The sequence below is a fragment of the Diabrotica virgifera genome, chromosome 7 (assembly GCF_917563875.1).
Source record: "Diabrotica virgifera virgifera chromosome 7, PGI_DIABVI_V3a".
Lineage (NCBI taxonomy): Eukaryota > Metazoa > Arthropoda > Insecta > Coleoptera > Chrysomelidae > Diabrotica > Diabrotica virgifera.
In genome coordinates, this window is record NC_065449.1 from 181346726 (window position 1) to 181370415 (window position 23690).

Genomic DNA, 23690 nt, shown 5'->3' on the forward strand with positions numbered 1-23690 from the left:
CGCATTGCAATGATAAATTGTCAGCTTGCTTAATTTTATCATTAACTTGAACTTCAACTCGCTCGTACTCTTCGGTCAGGAGACGATTTGATAACATATATCTCGATGGTAAGGTGTATGAAGGTCTAATTTTTTTAAAAAACAATTTCCAATCTTCATTCTCGGTAATTGAATGTGGTGCTGAACTGGTGTAAATAGCTCTAGCAAGCAAAATATTCAATTCGTTATTTTGTTCGTGTGTCATTCGATCACAAAATGATTGTATTCTGTTGATTTTTGTGCAAACAGGTGTTTCCACATGAATGTTATCAGAAGCAGATGTTGATGCTGTGGAAACCGTTGATGATGTACAAGCAGCATCAGTGTTATCGTTATCCAATTTTGCCGATGTGATCTTTTTCATGGATGTTTCAAATGGAAATTTAGAGTGATTCCCCTTTGACTTTGGAGTTAAAATATTGAATTTAAGTTTTATCATATGCGGCACATAAGTGCATTGTTGAAGATGAGATTTCATTCTTGTAGCATTTTTTGCATGTACACTCTTGCAAAATTTACACCTCACATTTATGGTCTTTTGATTAGAAGAACCCGCAGGTAACACTTCAAAATAAAGCCAGATATCTGTCTTACGTTTCACCATGTTTTATGACCTAAAAAAAATATTCAGGTAGACTTAAACATTAAGAAGGGAAAAAACATTATTTTTCAAAGTATTTGATGGGCACGAGGGCATAAAAAATTGTTAGGCATCCTTAAATAGAAGAAAGATTAAAATTGAATCTGTGTAACAATTTAATGAAATTCGAATAAGCAGAATACTGGATCGGACAACTACATTATTTTGCCCTCAACGTTATCAAAATTTTTTATTTAGTAAGTTATGTCAGTGTAATTCAATTACACATGCTACATGCACAAGTACCCCGTTGCTCCTATCATTCTTATAGTTATTGTACAGTAAACTAATCTAAAAAATCGAATAAAACTTGGTAAACCGAATTCAGAATTAAGTACTGTAGCCACATATAAAATGACGCGCGTTAGATTTAACGTACAGTCGATATGCGATAGGCCCGCCCCTGTGTTTCCCAATCTAAGGTTGCTATGGACATCACCGGCACGTGTTTTGCTGTTTGTAGAAATAATATATTTCTTACCTTATAGTTTCTGTGCTTCCTTATAAATAAATGTAAAGTAACCAACGCTGCGTGAATGAATAGAGAAAGAACAGTCGAAAACTAACTTATACATACACATTACACATACAATAACAGAAATGTAAACATAACCTGCCTGACTCAGACTAAGGAACGACTAACGAGCGACGAGCGTAATAGCACCCACTGGTTCGCGCGCGCCGGCACCGGCGCACCGCACTTACGACAATTGCGCGCGCATAAGTTGCCATAATATATGTAATTTTACCAGTAATTACATAAATTACGGTAATTTATGTAAATTTATCATAAGTTACGTTAAATTTCATAAATTACGTAAATTCCAAAAATTACATAAATTACATTAAGTTACGGGTATCATGTAATATTACCGTAAGTTACGTGTAATTTATGTAACGTAAGTTATGTAATTTTACAACTCACATCACTACATGCGACAGATGCATCAACTCTCCATCAAATTTTGAAGTGAAGTAAGTCATCAAATATGCAAATTAATTCGATACTAATATTATGTTATTCGTCAGCATTGTAAAAATCTGTTAAAATTAGAAATTTTGTTTCAGGTGCATAATATGTCTATTTCTATTTTCTTATTGCAGCATATATTTTTAAATTAAAATAATTACACTTTTATAAAAAAGAATTTTTTTATAATAAAACCTTTTTATTATTTTTAGGAAAGAATATAAAATACTTTAACGAAAAATGATTTAACGATAAGATGGTTAAGATTCCAAAAATTACACTCTAATAAAAAAGTACTTTTTATAATATCACGGTTTTGTTATTGTACATATATAGGACACAACATGTTTGGAAAGAATAATTAACTTATAAAATATGAATTTTTAGTAGGTGTATTACCTGTTATTTATAATTATGATTCCAAAAATTACACTAGTATAAAATAGTATTTTTTATAATACCACGGTTGTTTAAAATGGTATATATAATTTGAAGTATATAAACTTTTAATTATTTATTAAAACAATTAAAAAAAGATACGCAACAGCCGGGTTCCAATTGGGGACCTCTCGATCTGCAGTCTAATGCCACTGAGGCACCATCAATTTGTAGATATCGATTCATTAACGTACTTTAAAATATCATTGCATTAGTCACATTTTTAAAATAGTTTGAAATTTAAAAAGAAATCGATTTATCCGTACAGTGTGATTGGTCAGTGGGGTAAAGCTTTGCAGATCCGTGATAAGTAATAGATAGTAATAAAAGTTAATAACAAAAATTGTAGCCAACTTTGATTACATATTGCTAATCAGTAATCGTAAATTGTAAGTTTTAGACAATTAATCAGTCATGGCTTACTTAAAATTTGGAAAGCTTTAGACCCGTAATTATTAATAATTTGTTATTAATAAAATATATGGTGTTCTATTTAAAATTACTGAGAAAATAATGTACTTGCGTTTTGACTCACCCTGTATTCAATATAAAGAAAATTAACAAAACAACCATTTACGAAAATTTTGACAATAAATAAAAAAATATGACGTCAATAAACCATTGACCTTGTGCTTTCTTTTATTTATACAGGTAGTTAAAAAGGTTATAAATTTGTAAATACCCCGTATAACATACCCAACCTTTATATTTTTGTAATCGAAAAGTTACGCAGATTTCGAATATAAAATAAAATATAGGGTGTTCTATTTAAAAAAACGTAAGTTTGGTCTGCCACTATGTTATCGAACACCCTGTAACATTCTAATTAATTTTGTAATGTGAAGCTCAAAATTCGCTATAATTTTTGTTATTAAGTTTTATCGCTATACATTACTATAACGGATCTACGGGGCTTCACCCCACTAATAATTAATCACCCTGTATAATAGTAATTAAATATTGCATTGTTAGCTAGTTCTAAGCTATCCTGAAAATTTCAGGTGTCTAAGTAGCCTAGAACTATTTTTAAAATGGATTACAAAATTTGCGGAGTCCGTGACACCAACCAAGCCAAGTATATAAAAAGGTTTTAAATAAGGACTTGTAGGGAGATATAGCCGACACAAATAATTTCAAAATGTCATAAAGATTTTAGAAAAGTGTAAAAAGGTGTAGGTTTTAAATGTGTAGTTTAGGGCCATTCAATTAACAATTTCTTATATAATCATAAACATATTACTTAAGCAGGTACTATCTTAATTTGTTCATTATCATTCTGAAACTATGTTTTTTGAAAACAATTTTTATACATATTTAATGGAAATAAACCACAATTTCAATAATAATAAAATTATATTAAGGCACGTATCCACTATGTTGGCACTCCTCGCTCCATGGAACTGAACTGCTTCAATCAATACGGCATACACTCCTCTAAATATTATTTATAACCAGCCACATATTGGAGCGCGGACTGTTACACGGCCCGGGAGCGCCAAAGTATCCACTATGTGCAGCAGTTGCAGGAGCGCGGATCGCCAACATAATGGATACGTGCCTTCAAGCGTTTCTATTCCACATTAAAAAATCTTTATGAAAATACAAAACAAAATCCTAAAAACTATCTCTATCCTTAGAATAAACAAAAAGTTTCTTTTGAATGAGATATTTGAAATTAAAATCACACTAAATTTTCTCTTTTTTATTCACCCCTGTAACTTATTAAAATAAACATTATAGAATTTTTCAGGGACTTTCGGCCCTCGGTAATAACGATATCTTTCATTTTGGGTTTAAATATTTTAAAAATATTTATTAGTTTTCTCAGGATTCGAAAAAAATTTGAAAAACATTTTAGCCGAGATTTTGCCCCCATGACCTTAAAAAACCTTTGTAAAACTAAAAACTATATTTTTTAATTAAAATATCCTATTCTCCTAGTCTCCTGTGAGGAGACATGCCTTCTTCAGAGGTGAGATGACTTTTTCAAATTTGTCTATAGACTGTTCTTATTTGCATTTGGATACCTTCAAAAAAATATTAAGTATGACCAAAAATGACAGGCGTATTTCTTATTTGCTGATATATGGTTGAGGTACAACGACTTGAAAAAACGCATTAGCGCTGCATTTTTGCTAAACAGATTAGAAATAGCTAAGTGTGTAGGTACTCGTAGACTTCTCGGGTAGAAATCAGTCGATGTTACGATAAGATAAAAAAATTATTCTATGCTCATTTGTATAAATGTCAGTAAACATAGTTAGTTCCTTTAGTTTTGATAGAGCATTACTGAATTAATAGTTAAAATGTCTAATATTTCTGATGAAATCGAATACCACATAGAATGCGACTATTGTGACAAATGGTTTAAATCTGTTGCGGAAATAGATTTGCACGATATAGATGAACATCTAACAATCAAGTGTCCAAATTGTGTCAAATTATTCAGAAAAGATTCAGAGCTACAGGTTCATGTTGAACATATTCATTGTGTTAAATGCCACTTTTGTGGTAAATCGTTTGAATCTTTTGAGGAGATGAAGTATCACGATAGAGAAGTACATCTAACAATTGATTGCCCACATTGCAATAAACTGTACAGATCAGATGAGCAACTGCAGAAACATATTGAATACAAACATAAATTTCAATGCGGATTGTGTGATAAATCTTTTTTATCCATTGAGAAACTAGATGAACACGACATATATGTACATTTAACAATTGAGTGTCCAAGTTGTGATGAATTACTTTTCAGAAAAGAAGATGATCTACTTAACCATATTGGATGTGAACATTCTGATTTGCGTTGCAAAGATTGTAGTAAATGGTTTTATTCCCAAGAGCTCAAAGATTTTCACATGCGACAGATGCATCAAATGTCCATCAATTTGTAAAATGAGGTATGTCATCAAATATATTAGTTAATTCGATTCCAATATTGTTGTTTGTCAGCAATGTCAAAAAACTGTTTAAATAGGTTAATATTAGAATTGTTTTCAGGTGCATAATATGTTAAACATTTCTATTTTTTTATTGTACCATATACTACAAATAAAAAATAAGGAGCTGGAGCAGCATATAGCAGACACAAATAATTTTAAAATGTCATAAATATTTTAGAAAAGTGTAAAAAGTTTGGTTTTTAAATTTTGACACAATTCTCTCTAATTTAGGGCCATTAAATTACAAGTTTATTTTATATAGTCATAATAATACATTATGCAACGAGCATTTAATGATGGTCATTATGAAGCGAGTATGAGGGATACGAAACGAGCCGCCTAGTGGCGAGTTTCGTATAGAGTACGAGCTTCATAATGATACTTAAATGCGAGTCGTATACACGATTTTTTCTATGATCATTCACATCAAAAAATATATTCAAATTTTGTCAGTTAGTTTAAATATTGAGAACTGTCAAAGCGTATGTATTTGACTCGCCATTGGTCACTGCGCGTGTGCCACCTTTATCGCGAATGTCACATCGCGATCCTATTGGTTAAAAATCTGTATCATACTGAAAATCTGTATCATAATGGAGTTCATTATGGTACAGGTAGTGACATCATAATTTATATATTATAGTGTGAGAATAGAAAAAAAATATTTTTTCTACAACCGTGTTAAAAATGCAATTTTTAACACTCCATACGAGCGTTAAAAATGCTACTTTAAAGCACTAGTGCTTTAAAATTTTTATGGCACTGAAGTTCGTATTGACCGTATAGGCAATTTTGATGTAATGTCAAAAAAATTTAAAAATGGAATGTCAGTCAAGTTCAAGTAAAAGTTTTTGTAGATATTGTCCTGTAATTACGTTGTAGAAAACATATTTAATTGTATGATATGCGTGTTAAAAAGTACATTTTTAAGGCACTCAAGTGAATTGCAGAACTCGCTTCGCTCATTCTGCAAACTTTCACATGCGTGCCTTAAACGTGTACTTTTAACACTTATATCATAAATAACTATTTGAGTATAGCTTAATTTTTTCATTATTATTCTGAAATTTTTATATTGGGTATCATATAATTATAATGGAAATCAACCACAATTTGAATAAATAATAAAAAAAATTATATTAGACATTTTGATTTCACCTTAAAAAAATCTTTTTGAAAAAAAAAATCAAAAAACTATATTTTTTCATTAAAATATGACCTAATCATATCAAATTAGTTAAAAGGCCCTATTTTTCTGAATGAGGTGCTGTCTCCTGTGAGAAGGCTTGAGAATTCTTCAAATGTTGAGACTGTTCTTACTTGCATTTGAATAAATTCAAAAAATATATTGAATAAGTACCTATGGTCAAAAATAACAGGCGTATTTCTTATTTGTCGATGATATGGTTGAAGTACCCCGACCTAAAAAAACACATTACATTTTTTTTATTGTTACAAACGTCATCTGCTTATTTCAAAGCATAAACACTAAGCACTATTGTTGAACAGAATTTTAACTTAAGAGTGATCGCCCAGTGGCTATAACTCTATTGGTTGAGTATTTTTCTAAATGGATATACATTGGTATGACATATCTATTTACTTCACTGCTTAATCTAAACTTATTCTAATCTTTTACTTGTTTTGTTGTCTATTGTCTATAGTCTATAGGGTAAATCCAGTGGACTACGTATATTTAGTCTGTTGTTTTGTTCACTGTTGTCAAGGAGACCGATTAAAACATAGGCGTAACCAGGGGGGGGGTTTGGGGGTTATAACCCCCCCCCATTGGGATGTACTTTGAGCTCTATACGCTTAACACCATACCCCTCGGAGACCTTCCAGTAGTTGTAACCCCCCCCCCCTTTCCAGTAGTTGTAACCCCCCTTACGAGTATGAGATAAACCAAGGGGCAGTCGCTATAGTTCTTAATGTTTTTGACTGGAGTCGTTCTAGGATCGCTATGTTGCTGTCAGATACTGTACCCCAGAGTTGTACGCCGTATGTCCAAATAGGCTTTATGATGGAACTGTAGACCAGGAGTTTATTTTTTAATGATAGTGGTGAGTTACTTCCAAGTAGCCAGTAGTGTTTTTAAGTACAATTCCTAGTTGTTTACGTTTATTTCAGATATGTGTTTCCAATTAGCCTTCTGTCTAGATGCAAAGCTGCATTTTTTACTAAAAATAGACTGGAAATATGTAGATACGTGCAGGGCCGTGCCGTGCTATGATGCGACGAGGCAGTCGCATCAGGCGGCATCACAAGGGGGCGACATAATGTCAGTAAAATAAAAAAAATGTCAGATTGTGTGAAAATGTCAGAAACTATAGAAAAACGGAGTTACAGACAATATGGCTAATGACCAAATTAAATAAAAATTTAATGAAATTGGAGAAAATCTTAATACGTATCTATGTTCCGAATTTCCAGGTGAAAATGAAATTCGAGCCAAAAGAAAAAAGCGTTTATTTGATTACGAAAAATTTGTGGACGAGCTCCTTTGTTCATCTATATAATTTTATTTTTATTCATATTTTAGACATTGCCGTTAATTCTTTGATTGATCGATTTTCGCTTCTAGAAACTCATAATAAAGATTTTAAATTTTTATATGATATTTTCAAATTTACGGAAATGGATGATAAAACACTAGAAAAATATTGTATGAAACTTCATTCAATACTTTCAATAGAAAAAGAAAGGGAATCTGATATAGAGACAAACGATCTTCTAGAAGAATTGCGTGATATATCCCAAATGATACCTTTAGAGGTTTTGAAATATTTCTGCTAAAATGATCTAATTTCTTTATACTCGACTGTAGTTGTATCACTAAGAATTTTATCCTGTCTCGGTAGTTAGTGAAGAAAGAAGTTTTTCAAAATTAAATATTATTAATAACTATTTACGAAGCTCCATAAGACAAACAGTACTAAAAAATTTAGCACTTATTTGAATAAAGTTCTCACTAGCTGCTACACCTATCTATCCCCACTCGACTACACCAATTGTATTTAATTTAATTTAAAAATCAAATCTGATTGACGAGTTTGTCAAAATTAAAGTCAGAACGGTACATACTTTATTTAATTTAAAGTATGTTTTGTTTTTTTTATTTATTTATTTTTTTTATTCATCTAGTTTCATGTGTAGTGTGTGTGTTGAGTAAGTGTCTTGTTACTATGCAAAGTCTACGTCATTGTCCTTGCAAAGAGACGCTAATTGTATCCGAACGTCTGCGGTGCCTCCGGTGAGTACCGATCCCACAAGGACAGAAACTATCTTCATTTAATAATTTATAATAAACGAAAAATTTCTGACCCTGGTGAGATTCGAACTCACGACCATTCGGACCTTTCGATCCAAAGGTAGGCGCTCTTACCACTGAGCCACAGGGGGTTGTTTTGTTTTAAAATAAAAGTTTTCGTTCATTTTGTATAGTTTCATTTAAACGGGTAGGCGCAAATCTTGGTTTAATGCTATTTAAATGCATTCGTTTTTTTTTTCGAATCCTGAGAAAACTAATAAGTATTTTTGAAAAATTTAAACGCAGAATGAAAGATTACATTACATATTACCGAGGGCCGAAAGTTACAGAGGTGAAAAAAAGAGAAAATTTAGTCTGAATATTTCATTAAAAAAACTTTTTGTTTTTTTTAAGGGATTTTCTACTAAGCCCTCGGTAATAATGTAATCTTTCATTCTGCATTTAAATTTTTCAAAAATATTAATTAGTTTTCTCAGGATTCGAAAAAAATGAATGCATTTAAAAAGCATTGGATTCCCTTAGACCCCTTAGGCGCAAAAAATAATTTGCGTCTACCCGTTAATAAAAATAATAGTTAAGTCACAGAATAACTAACCATAATAATAATAGTTAAGTTTCAATAATATTTAAGGGGCGGTATTTCGAAGACTTGGATCATATTGAAAGGATGTACCGCACGGCTCTGGATACGTGTTGTTTTCTCGAGTGGAATCACTCGATATTAAGATAAGATAAGATAAACAATTTTTCTATGTTCGATTCGATAAATTTCAGTCAAAATAATTAGTTCGTACAGTTTTGATAGAGGCATTATTGAAGTAATAGTTAAAATGTTTTGCCAACATTGTAATCAATGGTTTCCAAATTATATGGAGCTGGGGCCTCACATAAAAACCGAACATCACGTCTGTATATATTGTGGTAAAGACTATAAATCAATTGAGAAACTACATGAACATAGTAAATACAAACATACATTTCAATGCGAATTGTGTGATAAATGTTTTTCATCCATTAAGGAACTAGATATTCACGACAGATGCGTACATTCAATTCAATGTCCAAGTTGTGATGAATTATTCTTCAGAAAAGAAGATGATCTACTTAACCATATGAAAAGCCGACATCCTGAATTTTGTTGCAATACTTGTCGTAAATCATTTAATTCCCAAGAGCTCAGAGATTTTCACATCCGACAGAAGCATCAAACGTTCTTCCAAATTAGGAAGAAGGCTGAGTAGAGGTATGTAAACAGAACTTAGGCTGAGTAGAGGTATGTCATCAAATATACTAGTGATGTTGATTAAAGTTACTTTCGAGTATTCGTTACAAATCGTTACTTTTGTATAAAGTAAACATTTAAAGTATTCGTTACTTTGATTACTTTGATTACTTTTGTTGCTTTTGTTACTTTTGTATTTGAGTACCGGTAATCATATCGAGAATGGCATTTCTCAGTACATATTTTGTATTAGTATTAGTAGGATACTTTGATTACTATGATTACTCTTGTATTTGAGTACCGGTAATCATATCGAGAATCGCATTTCTCAGTATTTCGTATAAGTATAAGATCCGATATAACGACCTTCACCGATCTATTTAGTGGATAGAAATTAAATGATATGTAATTGGTCTGTCATTGCTGCTCCACAATATCAGTAATCTCGAGTAATCTGGTTGCATCAATTAAGTGCCGAAAACAAACCCTCGAAACTCTAGATGACGTACCTTAGCAGTAACCCTGGGCACCCAGGTGCTTCGGAGGTCGGTTCTGATTGCAAAATAGTGTTCAGTGATCCCAAATACCCCGAAATAAGAAAATCAGGCCCTTTACTATACTGATTTTAACATGTTTATACATTTTTCGATGCGTTTTATATATGTACTTTAAAATGTAATAATGCATTTCCACCTATTTTTTATTGTAGACTTTTTACCAGACGTCATCCCAATCCTAAATACAATGCAAAAAGTTGCAAGTCTCTATGTACCTACTATATTTAAAAATATATTTATTCCTGTGTTTTTAGTGTTAAATGACCTGGTCTAATAAAAACAATGCCATACCTACAGTGGCGTGCTGGCCATATAAACGAATCGGTGCAATCACCGAGAGGCTGCGGTCTCTTGAGGCCGGTCAAATAATTTTTTTCACAAGTTTTTTTTAACGTGTAATCAAATGATATTCACAAAACATTTAAAAAAAATAAATCTTTTTTAATTGTAAAATACAGTTAAATAAATGAATGACTCTACACATACCTATAAATGATTTCCTACAGATATTTATTTTCGTTTATACAAGTAAATTTATGGTTTTCCAATTTCCTTCAAACATCTTATATTATGTGCTGTGCATAGTATAAAAATGGAAAAACGACTTGCACATTTTTTACCGAATTATTGGAAGTATCTAAAAACGAATTGATTCAGGCACATCGATTTATGATGATATAAGCACTATACATCCTAGAAATTTTGATACAATAAAAAATGGTATACCTACCTATTTAAATCATTTAGGTCCTAAAAAATTAAGAAATTTTTATATCTGCTACTGCAATTAAAGAACTCGTGGATTTTTCTGATAAATGGATTGCATTAAAAAATAGGATTTTGCAAAATACTGAAATTATTGAAGATCGAGTTAATGATGAATATGTTCAGTCTACAGAAAATATGAAGGATGATAATATTGTTAATCTTAGTGATAATGAACATGAAGTAACAAGTGACAATGTTGTTGATACCGTGAAAACTTCACCTCCGTGTAGTACTAAAAAAAATGTAAAGATTGCATACAGTAGGAAAAATGAAAGAATACCCATGAACAAACATATAAAACACGCTGTATTTTCCTGTCACCGTGTCACACAAAAAATTGGCCAGCGCCAGCACATGTAATAATTATTGTTACATGTACTTGTACTAGACAATTTTCTTTGTGACACGGTGACAGGAAAATACAGCGTGTTTTATATGTCCGTTCATGGGTATTCTTTCATTTTTCCGACTGTAGCTTGTTGTTACGCTGTTTTGCATAAGTACAACCATGTACAACTTATATCAGTGTGCTTCTCCAAAGTCAAATATAGTAGATAAGCATTTATTACTTTTTTTAATAACCCAATTATCTTCCGAAAGAAGCTTTTAAACGTTGAAATATATAAAAAAAAATCTTGAAAAAGGAACTTTGTATGAGCTTATGAAGTGATGAAATTATCGACGAATTTTCTCAAAAATCTACTTTAATACGAAAATTATTGATCAAGAGTTAATTATGTTATAAAATATTTCTTAAAGTATATTTAGATTATTGCGTTGTATTAACATTTAAATATTGTTAAATTAAAGTATTTGCACTGTACTTTTGTCCCCTCTTGTATAATTGATTTACTAAAATTCAACTTAATACGCAATTAAAAAATTCTCAAAATTATATTTTACTATCTTAATTACATTAAATTCATATACATTTTATTCAAGGAAATTATGGTTTCTCCCTTACTGCATACAATATTGTCATACATGTGATAATGTTTATTATTTTAAGATTGCGTAATCTGAAATAAAAAATATAGCAATTAAAAAAAATCATTGAATTCAAAGTTTTATGTTTGATTTAAAAATAATTTATATTTTTGTTTTATAAATAACGAATAAAACATCCTGATAATAGAAGGTAAAATGAGGGTGAGAGGCCGCTTTTTATATTAAATCACCGGACCGCTTGAAAAGTTCCAGCACGCCACTGCATACCTACATGTAAAATGAAAGTTAATGAAGATAGTCTAGAAATATTATCATTTATACTTATTTTCCGGTCAATCTAAGCTATTTTTTTCTAGGCCTGATAAGAATAGTGTGTATTTATTATTAAAATCTAATGTGTTGCATTTTTATTTTCAAAAGAACTGACATCTGTGAAATTCTGTGAATTATCTACCTCGACAAATCGTATAGACGTCTGTTTCTGGCTTTGTTAAATGATATACCTCCCTCTGTTTCAGCTACTTCTCAGCGCCCTATAATCCTATAAAACTCTTCATAGCCTTTGCCCTTTATTGATAAAATTTTAGTTAACTGTACTGATTCCGAACACTCGTGGAATACCGGTCAGATTCCGATATCAACCTAGTAGATGCAATACTCAAAATCAAAATAGGTACTCGCTCTGATACGATTGGTACGAAGTAATCAGAGTAATCAAAGTAATCAAAGTAACGATGTACCTCTCTGTATAGTAATCGTTACTTTCGGTATTCGTAAGTAACGAGTACTTTGCAACGTATAGTTACTTTTTCAACATCACTAAAATATACTATATAGTTAAATCGATACCAATATTATGTTGTTCGTCAGCATTGTAAATAAATTGTTTAAAGCTTAATTATTATTAGAGCTAGGTAGAGGCTGACGGCCAGATTTTTAGTGGTTCAGAGAGAATCAAATATTTGCTCTCTGAAAAAACTCTAACAAGAGTCGAAACTAGTTGAGCACTTTTGGCGCTCTCTGAACTAACTAAGACTGCATTTGTTTCGATTCACAACGAAATGATTATTTATTATGATTACTTATTATCTTAATTATTATGTTATGAATTATGCTATAAATTATGTTAAAATTAGAAATTTGGTTTCAGGTGCATATATTCAACATTTGTATTTTCTTATTGTACGATATTTTACAAAATAAGGAGTTGGAGGAAGATATAGCAGACACAAATATGTAATTTAAAAATGTCATAAAGATGTTAAAAAAGTGTAAAAAGGTAGATTTTAAATTTTGACACAGTTCTCTGTTTAGGCCATTAAGTTACAAGTTTTTTATACAGTGATGAGCGCACTAATAATCGGCAAAATAGCGCAAAAGATGGAAAACATAATACATTGCTAAACAAAAAGAGATGAAACTAGTGGAGGTGGAAATGATCGTTATAAACTTATAAATTAACATTGCATTACATACTTTCCCACCTTTAGACGTTTGTGACAGAAGTATTTTATTAAATTATACTGTCACAGTGACAGTTGTCAAACTCCTCTCATACGTCTAAAGGTGGGAAACTATGTAATGTAATGTTAAGTTATACGTTTATAACGATAATTTCCATCTCCACTAGTTTCATCTCTTTTTGTTTCGCAATGTATTATGTTTTCCACCTTTTATGCTATTTTGCCGGTTATAAGCGTGTTCATCACTATATACATAGTCATAAAAATATTACTTGAGTATAACGTAGTTTTCATATCATTATCATATTAAATGGAAATAAAACACAATTGTAATAAAAGAATTATATTAGACGTTTTGATTCCACCTTAAAAAACCTTTGTGAAAACAAAAAATCGAATAAAACTACATTCAATTATTATAATATGACCGAATCATATCAAATTAGTTAAAAGACACTATTTTTATGAACAAGGTGCTGTCTCCTGTGCGAAGGTTTGAGATGACTTCTTCAAATTCTTCTATATTTTAGACTAGACTGTTCTTACTTGGATTTGGATACCTTCAAAAAAAGATTAAATAAATATGGCCAACAATGACAGGCACATTTCTTATTTGTCGATACAAGGTGTTTCTAAATAAGATTGACAAACTTTACGGGGTAGTTCTACATGAAAAAATAATGATAGTTCTATAAATATATGTCCGCAAATACTTCGTGTCGGAGGTACGGGGCGTTGAAATTTTTCTTGCAAACTGACGATTTTTTTATTGCTCTAAAACCAGTTGAAATATGTAAATGAAATTTAATGGGTTATAAGAGGTAGTTATTGTGCATTTTTACATACAATTAAGAATTTTATATTCCACATTGGCGCGCATACATAGATATTTCACAGAGATATTTCAAATTAAAAATCGTTTTTGAATTTCTCGTTCACTTCATGACAAAAAATGCATCATTACTTTTTTTCATACAACGCGCCGTTTTTATGCAAAAAATATCTTAACGCTTACTAAGTATAGATAAGTTTCTATACATTCATATAGAAACTTCCGTCGAATACTTTGTAAGCGTTAAAATGTTTTATTTTTTGCATGAAAACGGCGCATCATATGAAAAAAAGTAAAGATACATATTTTGTCACAAATTGAACGAGGAATTCAAAAATTATTTTTAATTATTACAAAATTTTAATATTTTTAATTATTTAATTAAACAAAACGGACGTGTTTACACTCAGTTTTTCAGCTCTGTAATTAAAGGCTACTAATAAACAATTATAAACAATTAAAAAGACATCATTTCCGAACTGTTGAAGTGAATGATGTTTTTTATCGTATAATTAATAATATCGAAAGGGATTAGTGATAAACTGAGTAAGTAGTTAATTTTTATTTAATAAATATTTGTTAAATCATTATTTATTCTACTGAGAATGATAATCAGAATATTCAAATGCATGGGTACATGCAGCAGTCTACCTGGAACGAGGCGCTAGTTCAATAAAACCAAGCTTTGTTCAACGAAAATCAAGCCCGCAGTCAAAATGAACAGGCGTTGTATAATGCTTGGATGAGTGAAAAACAATTAAGAGAAAAATTAGAAGTCACTATTAAACAGCCTCAAATACAAGTTTAAATAATTCAAAATAAAATAGAACCAGTTCAGGAGGACACTAAAAAAGACCAAACTGAATATCATACAGATGAAGAAGAACTAAGCAGAGAGACAGGATGGATTAGGGTTAGAAACTCAAAAAAAAAGCTAGCAACTCGCCGTAGGTACAATCCCCTGAAACGAATACCAAAATAACAGACTGCAACCGGTTAATATAAAACCTCCACCAATTATAATTAATAAAGTACAAAAATATGACGAATTGTCAGATTATCTACATAAAAACAAGATACAATTTTCATCCATGTTGGATCAATATCACTGACTCAGATACATACAGGAGTCTAACTGAAGTCTTAAACAATACGGAAATGTTTTCATTTGTAAACAAACAGTCAAGACCTATCAAGATAGTTGCAAGAAACTTACACCAGTCATGCAAAGCTGAACAAATTTTAAAAGACCTAAAGAACAAAGGCTTCAATATTCTGGAGGTAAATCAAATACTAACCGGGAATGATAAAACGCCACTTCCGCTTTTTTACTTTATCCTTTGATAAAGATGAAGATATTAAAAAAATCTAGGCCTTAATGAAATATTAATTATGAGAACACAAATAGAGGCTTTCAGAAAACCAAAATTGCTACCCCAATGCAAGCGCTGCCAGGAATATGGGCACACACAGAATTACTGCAAAAGGGAACCAATATGTGTCAAATGCATTGGAAAACATCTAACCCAAGACTGTAAAAACCCCAAAAATATCATAGGCGTAACCAGGGGGGGTTTTGGGGGTTATAACCCCCCCATTGGGATGTACTTTAAACCCTATACGCTTAACACCATAGCCCTCAGAGACCTTCCAGTAGTTGTAACCCCCCCTTTCAGGTAGTGGTAACCCCCCCCCTTAGGATCATCCTGGTTACGCCTATGAAAAATATAGCCCCAAAATGTGTTCACTGAGGCAACGAGCATCCAGCTAATTATAGAGGACGTAGCACTGCAAAAGCTCTGCAAACACTAAGAAATAAAAATATAAATAACAAGGCTCCTGAGAGCAGATTAAATATAGAAAATATGGAAAATAGACACCGAACTTTAAGAAGAGCTGGAGTATCTTATGCTCAAGTAACAGAACCAGAAACAGAAAATAATACAGATACAGTAACTGAAATGCTGCAAAAAATAATGGAGAAAATGAGCAAACAAGAAGAATTTAACAAAAAAATTACTTGAAAGGCTGGACAGACTTGAAAATATCATAAGCCGATCATAATGAGACTATAATGCCCCCAGACCTTAGGATACTCCAATGGAATACAAATGGACTCTTACAACACCAGCAAGAGTTATTAGTAACCCTACAAACACATAAAATAGACATATGCCTAATTGCAGAAACACATCTAACTAGACAATCATTTATTAAGATGCAAGGTTATCAAATCTATCATGCCATAGATCCACAAAATTCAGCCAGAGGCGGAGCTGCTGTCGCTGTTAAAAATAGTATTCTCCACTGGGAACGTGAAAAAATTGAAACTGAAGAAATACAATGTGCCTCTATCAGTGTTGAAACTAAGAAATACACACTTAACATTGCAGCTGCATATATATTTCCCTCCTAGACATAACCTCAAAAGAGAAGACTACCTATGCTAACTTCTTATCAACTTTGGGTGAAAAATACATAATTGGCGCAGACTTTAATGCAAAAAATACCTGTTGGGACTCCAGACTCTCAACGCCTAAAGGTAAAGAATTGCAGCATGTTGTGACCGGACACAATTGTAGATGGCACTCTACTGGGAAACCCACTTACGGGCCAAGTGATGCAAACAGAATCCCTGACTTCCTAGATTTTTTCATATCCAGAGGTGTAGCAACAAATTTTATAAAAGTGGAGGATGTAGAGGAGCTTATATCTGACCACTCTCCAATTCTACTAACAATTAGTTAGCAAATTGTTACCACTGAAATGAAACCCGCGTTGACCAATAAGTTTACGGACTGGGTAAACTTACAATCAGAAATGAATGAGAAAATTGAGTTCAATGGATTTTCTATTCAAACGATAGAACAATAATTGGAACGAGAAACCGAGCTATTTATGATAAACATCCAGCAGGCAGCATGGAACAACACACCTATAATCCAAAGTAAAACAGTAGGAAACAATTACCCCAAAGAAATTAGAGACTTGATACAGGAAAAAAGAAAGGCTCGGAAGGTATGGCAAATAACTCGAATTACAGAAAATAAAATAAGCTAAATAGGCTCACACAAGCTGCAAAGAGAAATCTCGAAAATTAAAAACGAATCAATCAATAAGTACCTGAGAGAACTAACTGATGATAAATGCACCGATACTCCCTCTGGAAGGCAGCCAAAAAGATAAATAAGCCAGTTCAGCATATACCTCCTTTACGAAAAGAAAACAGAACATGGGCAAGCAATCCCAAAGAGAAAGTGGATCGTTCGCTGATAATTTAGAAAACATATTTAAACCAAACCCTGGGGAAACTCATGTAGACGATGAACGAGTAGCTACTGATTCTGTTAACATACAACTGACTAGTACAAAAAAAGTTTAAAAATTAATCAAGAACATCAATACAAAAAAAGCGCCTGGGTTTGACCTATCAATGGTATATATATATATCCCGTTCACAGCGTAATACGCCTTTGGGTTCCCGTTCGCCAAGCCTGTCTATTCTGCCAGTCTTCTTCAGATAGATTTCTTGCTGACATTGCTTTTGAGATTCCTTGGATCCATGTTGTTGGTGGTCGTCCTCGTTTTCTTTTCTCTGGTGGTACCCATTCTAATATCTTTTTGGGTAGTCTTTCTTCCCCCATACGTCTAACATGTCCGTACCATATTAGTTGTTGTTTTTCGATGTCTTCTATAATTGATCTTTGTACTTTCATTTGTCTCCTGATGTCCTCATTTTTCACATGTTCTAATCTAGACTTTCCCGCTGCTCTCCTCCAAAAATCCATTTCAACTGCCAATAGGTTACCTTTAAGTTTTTGTGATAACTGCCACACTTCTGAGCCATAGACGATTACTGGTTTTAATATGGTATTATATATTCGTTTTTTCGTTTCCGGTCTTATATTTTTTTGCCATAATACTATCAATGGTGAGATACTAAAAAAATTACCTGGAAAAGCCATAGTAAAGCTTACTACACTAATAAAAGCATCATTTAGGATTAGATATGTTCCCCATCCTTTGGAAAACTGCAGAGGTCATAATGATACCCAAAGTAGGACAAGTTAACCATGAATTAACATCATACAGGCCAATCTCCTTACTATCCATAATCTCAAAGGTGTTTTAAAAATTACTACTACGAATAATGAACCATATAATTGAACAAAAAAATATTATTGCGACACACCAATTTGGATTTCGTGAAACACTCCACAATTGACTAGATCCACCGAATAATAACTGAAATAGAGAAAGCATTGGAAGGGGACAAAATTTGTTCAGCAATATTCCTGGATATCGCAAAAGCATTTGACAAAGTATGGCACGACAGTCTGTTAATGAAGCTAAAGAAAATATTTCCTATGCAACTCGTTGAAATATTGCAGTTATACCTACACCAGCGAACATTTAGAGTTAAAATGGAAAACGAGTACTCTGAGTTAAAGCAAATAAATGCAGGGGTTCCACAAGGTAGCGTTCTTGGACCAATATTATACCTTTTGTACACATCTGACATTCCGGAGAGGGAAAACATCCAATTGGCCACATTTGCTGATGATACAGCAGTTTTGACAATAGGAGCAACTATAGAGGAATCTACGATTAACTTACAAAATGCAATTAATAGCATAGAAGGCTGGCCAAAAAATGGCGTATAAAGTTTAATGAACAGAAGTCAGTTCATATTAACTTCACTAACAAGAAATTCAATAATCTTCCAATTATCTTAAACAACAACATTGTTCCTAATAAGAAAACAGCGACATACCTGGGTTTAAATCTCGACGTCAAACTAAAATGGAAGGAGCACATTAAAAAGAAAACTGAACAGTTGAAGATAAAGTACAAAAATATGTATTGGCCAATAGGTAGGTACTCTCAACTTTCCATCCAGAACAAAGTACTTATGTACCAACAGATATTGAAACCGGTGTGGATCTATGGCCTACAATTATGGGGCTGTACAAAAAAAAGCAATTACCGAAATTTAGAAACGCTCCAGAACCGAATATTAAGGAATATTGTATGTGCTCCTTGGTACCTATGTTCGGAATGACGATTTGCGTAGAGATCTTAAAATGGAATTTATTCCAAATGAAATTAAGAAAGTCGCCAGGAAACATGAAGAGAGGCTCCGTAAGCATCCCAACCATGAAGCACTTCAGCCTCTTGTCAACGAGCCCCAGATGCGAAGGCTCAAGAGGACTAAACTGTTCGAGCTCGTGTAATGTGTGAAGTTGTGCCGGGCTTAGTTAGTGTTGTGCATTGTATTGTAGCTAAAACAAAGACGTGAGCAATTAGTGAAAAGCAGAGTCAGTGCTGTGCTGTGTAGACATTACCAGAGAACGGCAGTTCTCGTCAGTGGCGTACAACCCCAACAACAATACACCTACGAGCTACACTATATATACACGAAATTTTCGATTTTCTAAATCTGACTGAATTGAAAATTGGACCAAATCCCATCTTAAAGTTTAGGAAAAATCTCACCCATCCATATGTCAACTCCTCCATTTTGGTCCAAGGGTGTGGATTTTACGGCCCTTCCCATTTAGGGTCTGTTTTTCGTTCTCGACCCCAAAACTCCCAAAAATTTCAAAAATTTAAGTCCGACCTTTACGGCTTCTGATAGTACTGATCATTACCTTTCCAACGGATGTCTAATTTTGAAAATCGGTTATACCATATACCATTCAAAAGTTACCGAGCTCAGAAATATGACTCAATTTTTATTTAAAAAGGGGAAAATGTTTGTGGATATGTTTGTATGTGTGTGGAAAAGTTACACCGATCTGAATTTTTTTTTATGTTTCAAGAGGGTGTGAGGGCCGATTCAGAACCGGTGTAATTTTTTACTTCTGACTACCCGTAAGCCAGCTAGAGGGCTAGGTAGATACAAAATAGCATATTTTTTGGGCGTATATATCTTAGGTTCAAGGAGAGACAGGAAAATTGCAAATACACCAAATCAATAGGGTTGAGTTAAACTTTCAAACGGTGCCTAAGCTATCAAGCTGAGACATATACACTGCTCACCATAGCCGAAAAACTAAAAAATTAAACTTTGAAAATTTTGGTTTTTCGACAATTACTAAAAATTCCAAACTACGAATTGCGCCAATAACTGAGCGTTTGTAGAAGGTCTCTAGACCAGCGGTTCTCAACCACCGTGTCGCGACACACTGGTGTGCCGGAAGTACCTATCAGGTGTGTCGCGAGACTTACGAACACGATATTTTTATTTTTATTTTTTTACTTGTTATAATATATCAATCATGCATGCAACCATTTTTTTTAACTATTAGGTATATACCACAACAACAACCACTGGAGCTGATATATTTTCTACTGTTGACACCTTCTTTCAAGTGGACGGATTGTATTGCGATATGTACAGATGGTGCTGCTGCAACGACGGGAAATGTCGAAAGGATTTTTAAATTTCGCACTAAAGAAAAACCAGTTGATAATAATTACTCACTGCTTTTTACATCGAGAAGCTCTGGTAGTAAAAACTACGGATGGAAGCCAACTGGTTGAAGTTATTCATACTGTTGTTTCTATGATCAACTACATATATCAAAACTCGTCCGGTGAAATCAAGGGTGTTTGAGAAACTTTGTAAAGACATGGACGCAGATCATAAAGTCTTGTTATTTCATAGTAAAATTCGTTGGCTTTCGAAAGGAAAAATACTAAACAGAGTTTTAGGACTTAAACACGAACTACTCGAATTTTTTAAAACAGAAGATGGCCAAAGTCATTTTTGTAAAAATCTTAAAAACCCTCTTTGGTGTGCTAAGTTGGCTTACCTTTCTGACATTTTTAATAAGCTAAATTCACTGAATCACTAAATCAACTGATAAAATAAGTGCGTTCTCCAAAAAACTTACATTCTGGAACTCGGTTATAGAAAAAAACGATTTGACTGCTTTTCCCGAAACCTCTATAACTTTAATTAATTTGAAATCTGAAGAAAAGACTCTACTAAAGGAGAACATGAAAGAGCACATAATATGTAAGTTGCAAGAAGCGATAACTAAATACTTTCCCTCTGTCTTGAGTGCTAACTGTGAATGGTTGATTGCACTTGACGAGAACAATGTAAGCAAGGCAGAATTAACCTATTCTGAAAAGGAACAACTTATTGAAGTGTATTCTGACACAGTTTTAAAATCAAAATTTAGAGAAGTAGCTCCGGATGTTTTTTGGATTTCAGTTAAGAATGAATACCCAGAATTAGCAAAGAAAGCAGTATCCCTTTTACTGCTGTTTTCGACCTCGTACTTACGTGAATCTGCATTTCCTGCGATGAAAAATATAAAATCTAGCTACCGGTCTCGACTACTTGATGTGGACAGCGAGCTGAGAGTGTGTCTGTCTACAATTCGTCCTCGGATAGATATAATTTGCAAAAGTCATCAGGGTCAAATTTCACACTAATTTTATGTATTCTTTTTTGCTTGTTATGTGTTTACGAAATAAAAAATAATATGCTTAATACATATATTCATCTGTACTTACCTACCACTAGTAAAAATTTGTACATATCATATAAGGGTAAGGGTGTCGCGAATCTGTAAGGAGTACGTTAGTGCGTCGCTGAGTAAAAAAGGTTGAGAACCGCTGCTCTAGACGCATCTAACGGTGTATACCTCATATCTGAGAAAATTCGAATTTTTAAGTTATAGGCTTCATAAGTATGATTTAATCTATTTCTTATGGGAAAAACGGTTTTTCAAGCTCAATAACTCCTGTAATTCGTTCAGTTATCATACTTAATCTTGGATGCATCAGATACTACTTGTCCATACGTTTCAAACTCATGTTTATTGATCAAAATCAGTTAAGCCGTTCAAAAGTTATAGAGCTCCAAAAGTATAATTAGTCCAGGAACTGAAACTTTTCACTTCGCAATTTTTACAGAATGGATCGATTTGCTTGAAAATTTGACAATAACTAGTGGAAAGTCTAAGGATCAAAATCTATATGATGCCGAAAGACGCTTTTACGAAGGGGTGGTTACCACCCCATCTTGGGGGTGGAAATTTTTTGTTATATTTTGACCGCAAATGTTGGTAAAAACATTAATTGTAAGCAAAAAATGTTTTATTCATTTTTTTGATAAAATTAATTGTTTTCGATTTATTGGTTATCGAAAGTGTTAGTTTCATATCGAAAAAATCAATATTATTAATCAGTTTTCTGCTAATAACTTAAAAAGCTTTTGCTTTATCAAAACAACTTAACTTAACGAATATATACCTTTTAAAAAAGAAACAAAGTGTTTTTTTTTAATTTTATTTAAGACCAATAGTAATCGAGCTGTACTTTATTATAAAATATGTTAGCTTTTCTTCGTCAAATACTAAATACTATATGTAGTTTCAAAGTCAATAGACGGAAAAACTATGCATTTTTCGAGGATAACTTATAGAAACTAATTTTAATTGTTTAAAAAGATCTATCATAAAAAATAAAAAATAAAGTATGTAGCTTAAAAATTAAGTGACTTACAATGAAAAGAATGCCAGTCCCTATTTTTCAGTCAAAAAGTTATCGGAAACAACCCCCTAATTACCACCCTAATTAAAATTAGTCATCGACCTTATTCCGTATTTTTTATTTATGTATTTTTAATAGATTACAGAAGTTTGACAAGCTTAAAACAATTAGTTTTTAAAAAACTGGAGTTAAAAACGAATAACGAATTTTTGTTGTTTGATAAAACATGCCCTTTTCTTCAGAATATAAAGATTAGCATCAGAGATACGAAAAAATGTTTAAGGTTAAAAAACCAATAAATTAAAAAAAAATGGAAAAATCCAATTGGAAGCATAATAATGTAGGTTAGCGGTGTTTTTTTTTGTATGGTGTACGTTAAAAACTTATTACCATAGAACGGCAGTTCTCGCCAGTGGCGCAGAAATACACCCCCTACACGCGACACTATATTATATACACGAAATTTTCGACTTTCTAAATCTGACTGAATTGAAAATTGGGCCAACTCCCATCTTAAAGTTCAGGAAAAGACTCACCCATTCATATGTCAACCACCCATTTTGGTCCAAGGGTGTGGATTTTACGGCCCTTCTTATTTAGGGTCTGTTGTTCGTTCTCGTCCCCAAAACTTCCAAAAATTTCGAAAGTTTAAGTCGACCTTTGCGGCTTCTAATAGTACTGATCATTACCTTTCCAACGCATATCTAATTTTGAAAATCGGTTATACCATTCAAAAGTTACCGAGCTCAGAAGTATCACTCAATTTCTATTTAAAAAAGGGAAAATGTTTGTGGATATGTATGTACCTATGTATGTACCTATGTATGTATGTGTGTGCAAAAGTTAAACCGATCTGACTTTTTTTTCTCTGTTTGAAGAGGGGTCAGGGCCGATTCAGAACCGGTGTATTTGAGACTTTTGACCACCCATAAGCCAGCTATAGGACTTGGTAGGTACAAAACGGCATATTTTTGCGGGTATATATTTTCGGTTCAAGAAGAGACAGGAGAACCTCAGATACACCAAATCAATAGTGTTGAGTTAAGCTTTCAAATGGTGTGTAAGCCGTCAGGATCAGACATATAC

At 32.6% G+C, this 23690-nt stretch overlaps 2 protein-coding genes and 1 long non-coding RNA gene across 3 annotated transcripts in view; 2 read left to right on the forward strand and 1 right to left on the reverse strand.

The window, feature by feature from the left end:
* LOC114326173 (ankyrin repeat domain-containing protein 29) overlaps positions 1-23690 on the reverse strand; it is a 230792-nt gene that overhangs the window by 77788 nt on the left and 129314 nt on the right. The gene's annotated exons all lie outside the window — the stretch shown is intronic.
* Positions 1611-6169, forward strand: LOC126887802 (zinc finger and BTB domain-containing protein 40-like). Its single transcript, XM_050655634.1, has 2 exons — positions 1611-1654; positions 1862-6169. The coding sequence occupies exon 2, from the start codon at positions 4394-4396 to the stop codon at positions 4982-4984; it is 591 nt and encodes a 196-aa protein (XP_050511591.1). The 5' UTR covers positions 1611-1654; positions 1862-4393; the 3' UTR covers positions 4985-6169.
* LOC126887804 (uncharacterized) lies at positions 6796-13605 on the forward strand. The gene is made up of 2 exons (XR_007699209.1): positions 6796-9546; positions 12949-13605. It is a non-coding gene; the product is annotated as an uncharacterized LOC126887804 (long non-coding RNA).

What these genes read in the sequence shown, in the direction of transcription:
- LOC126887802 (XM_050655634.1), top strand. Translation starts at nt 4,394, where the DNA reads ATGTCTAATATTTCTGATGAAATCGAATACCACATAGAATGCGACTAT.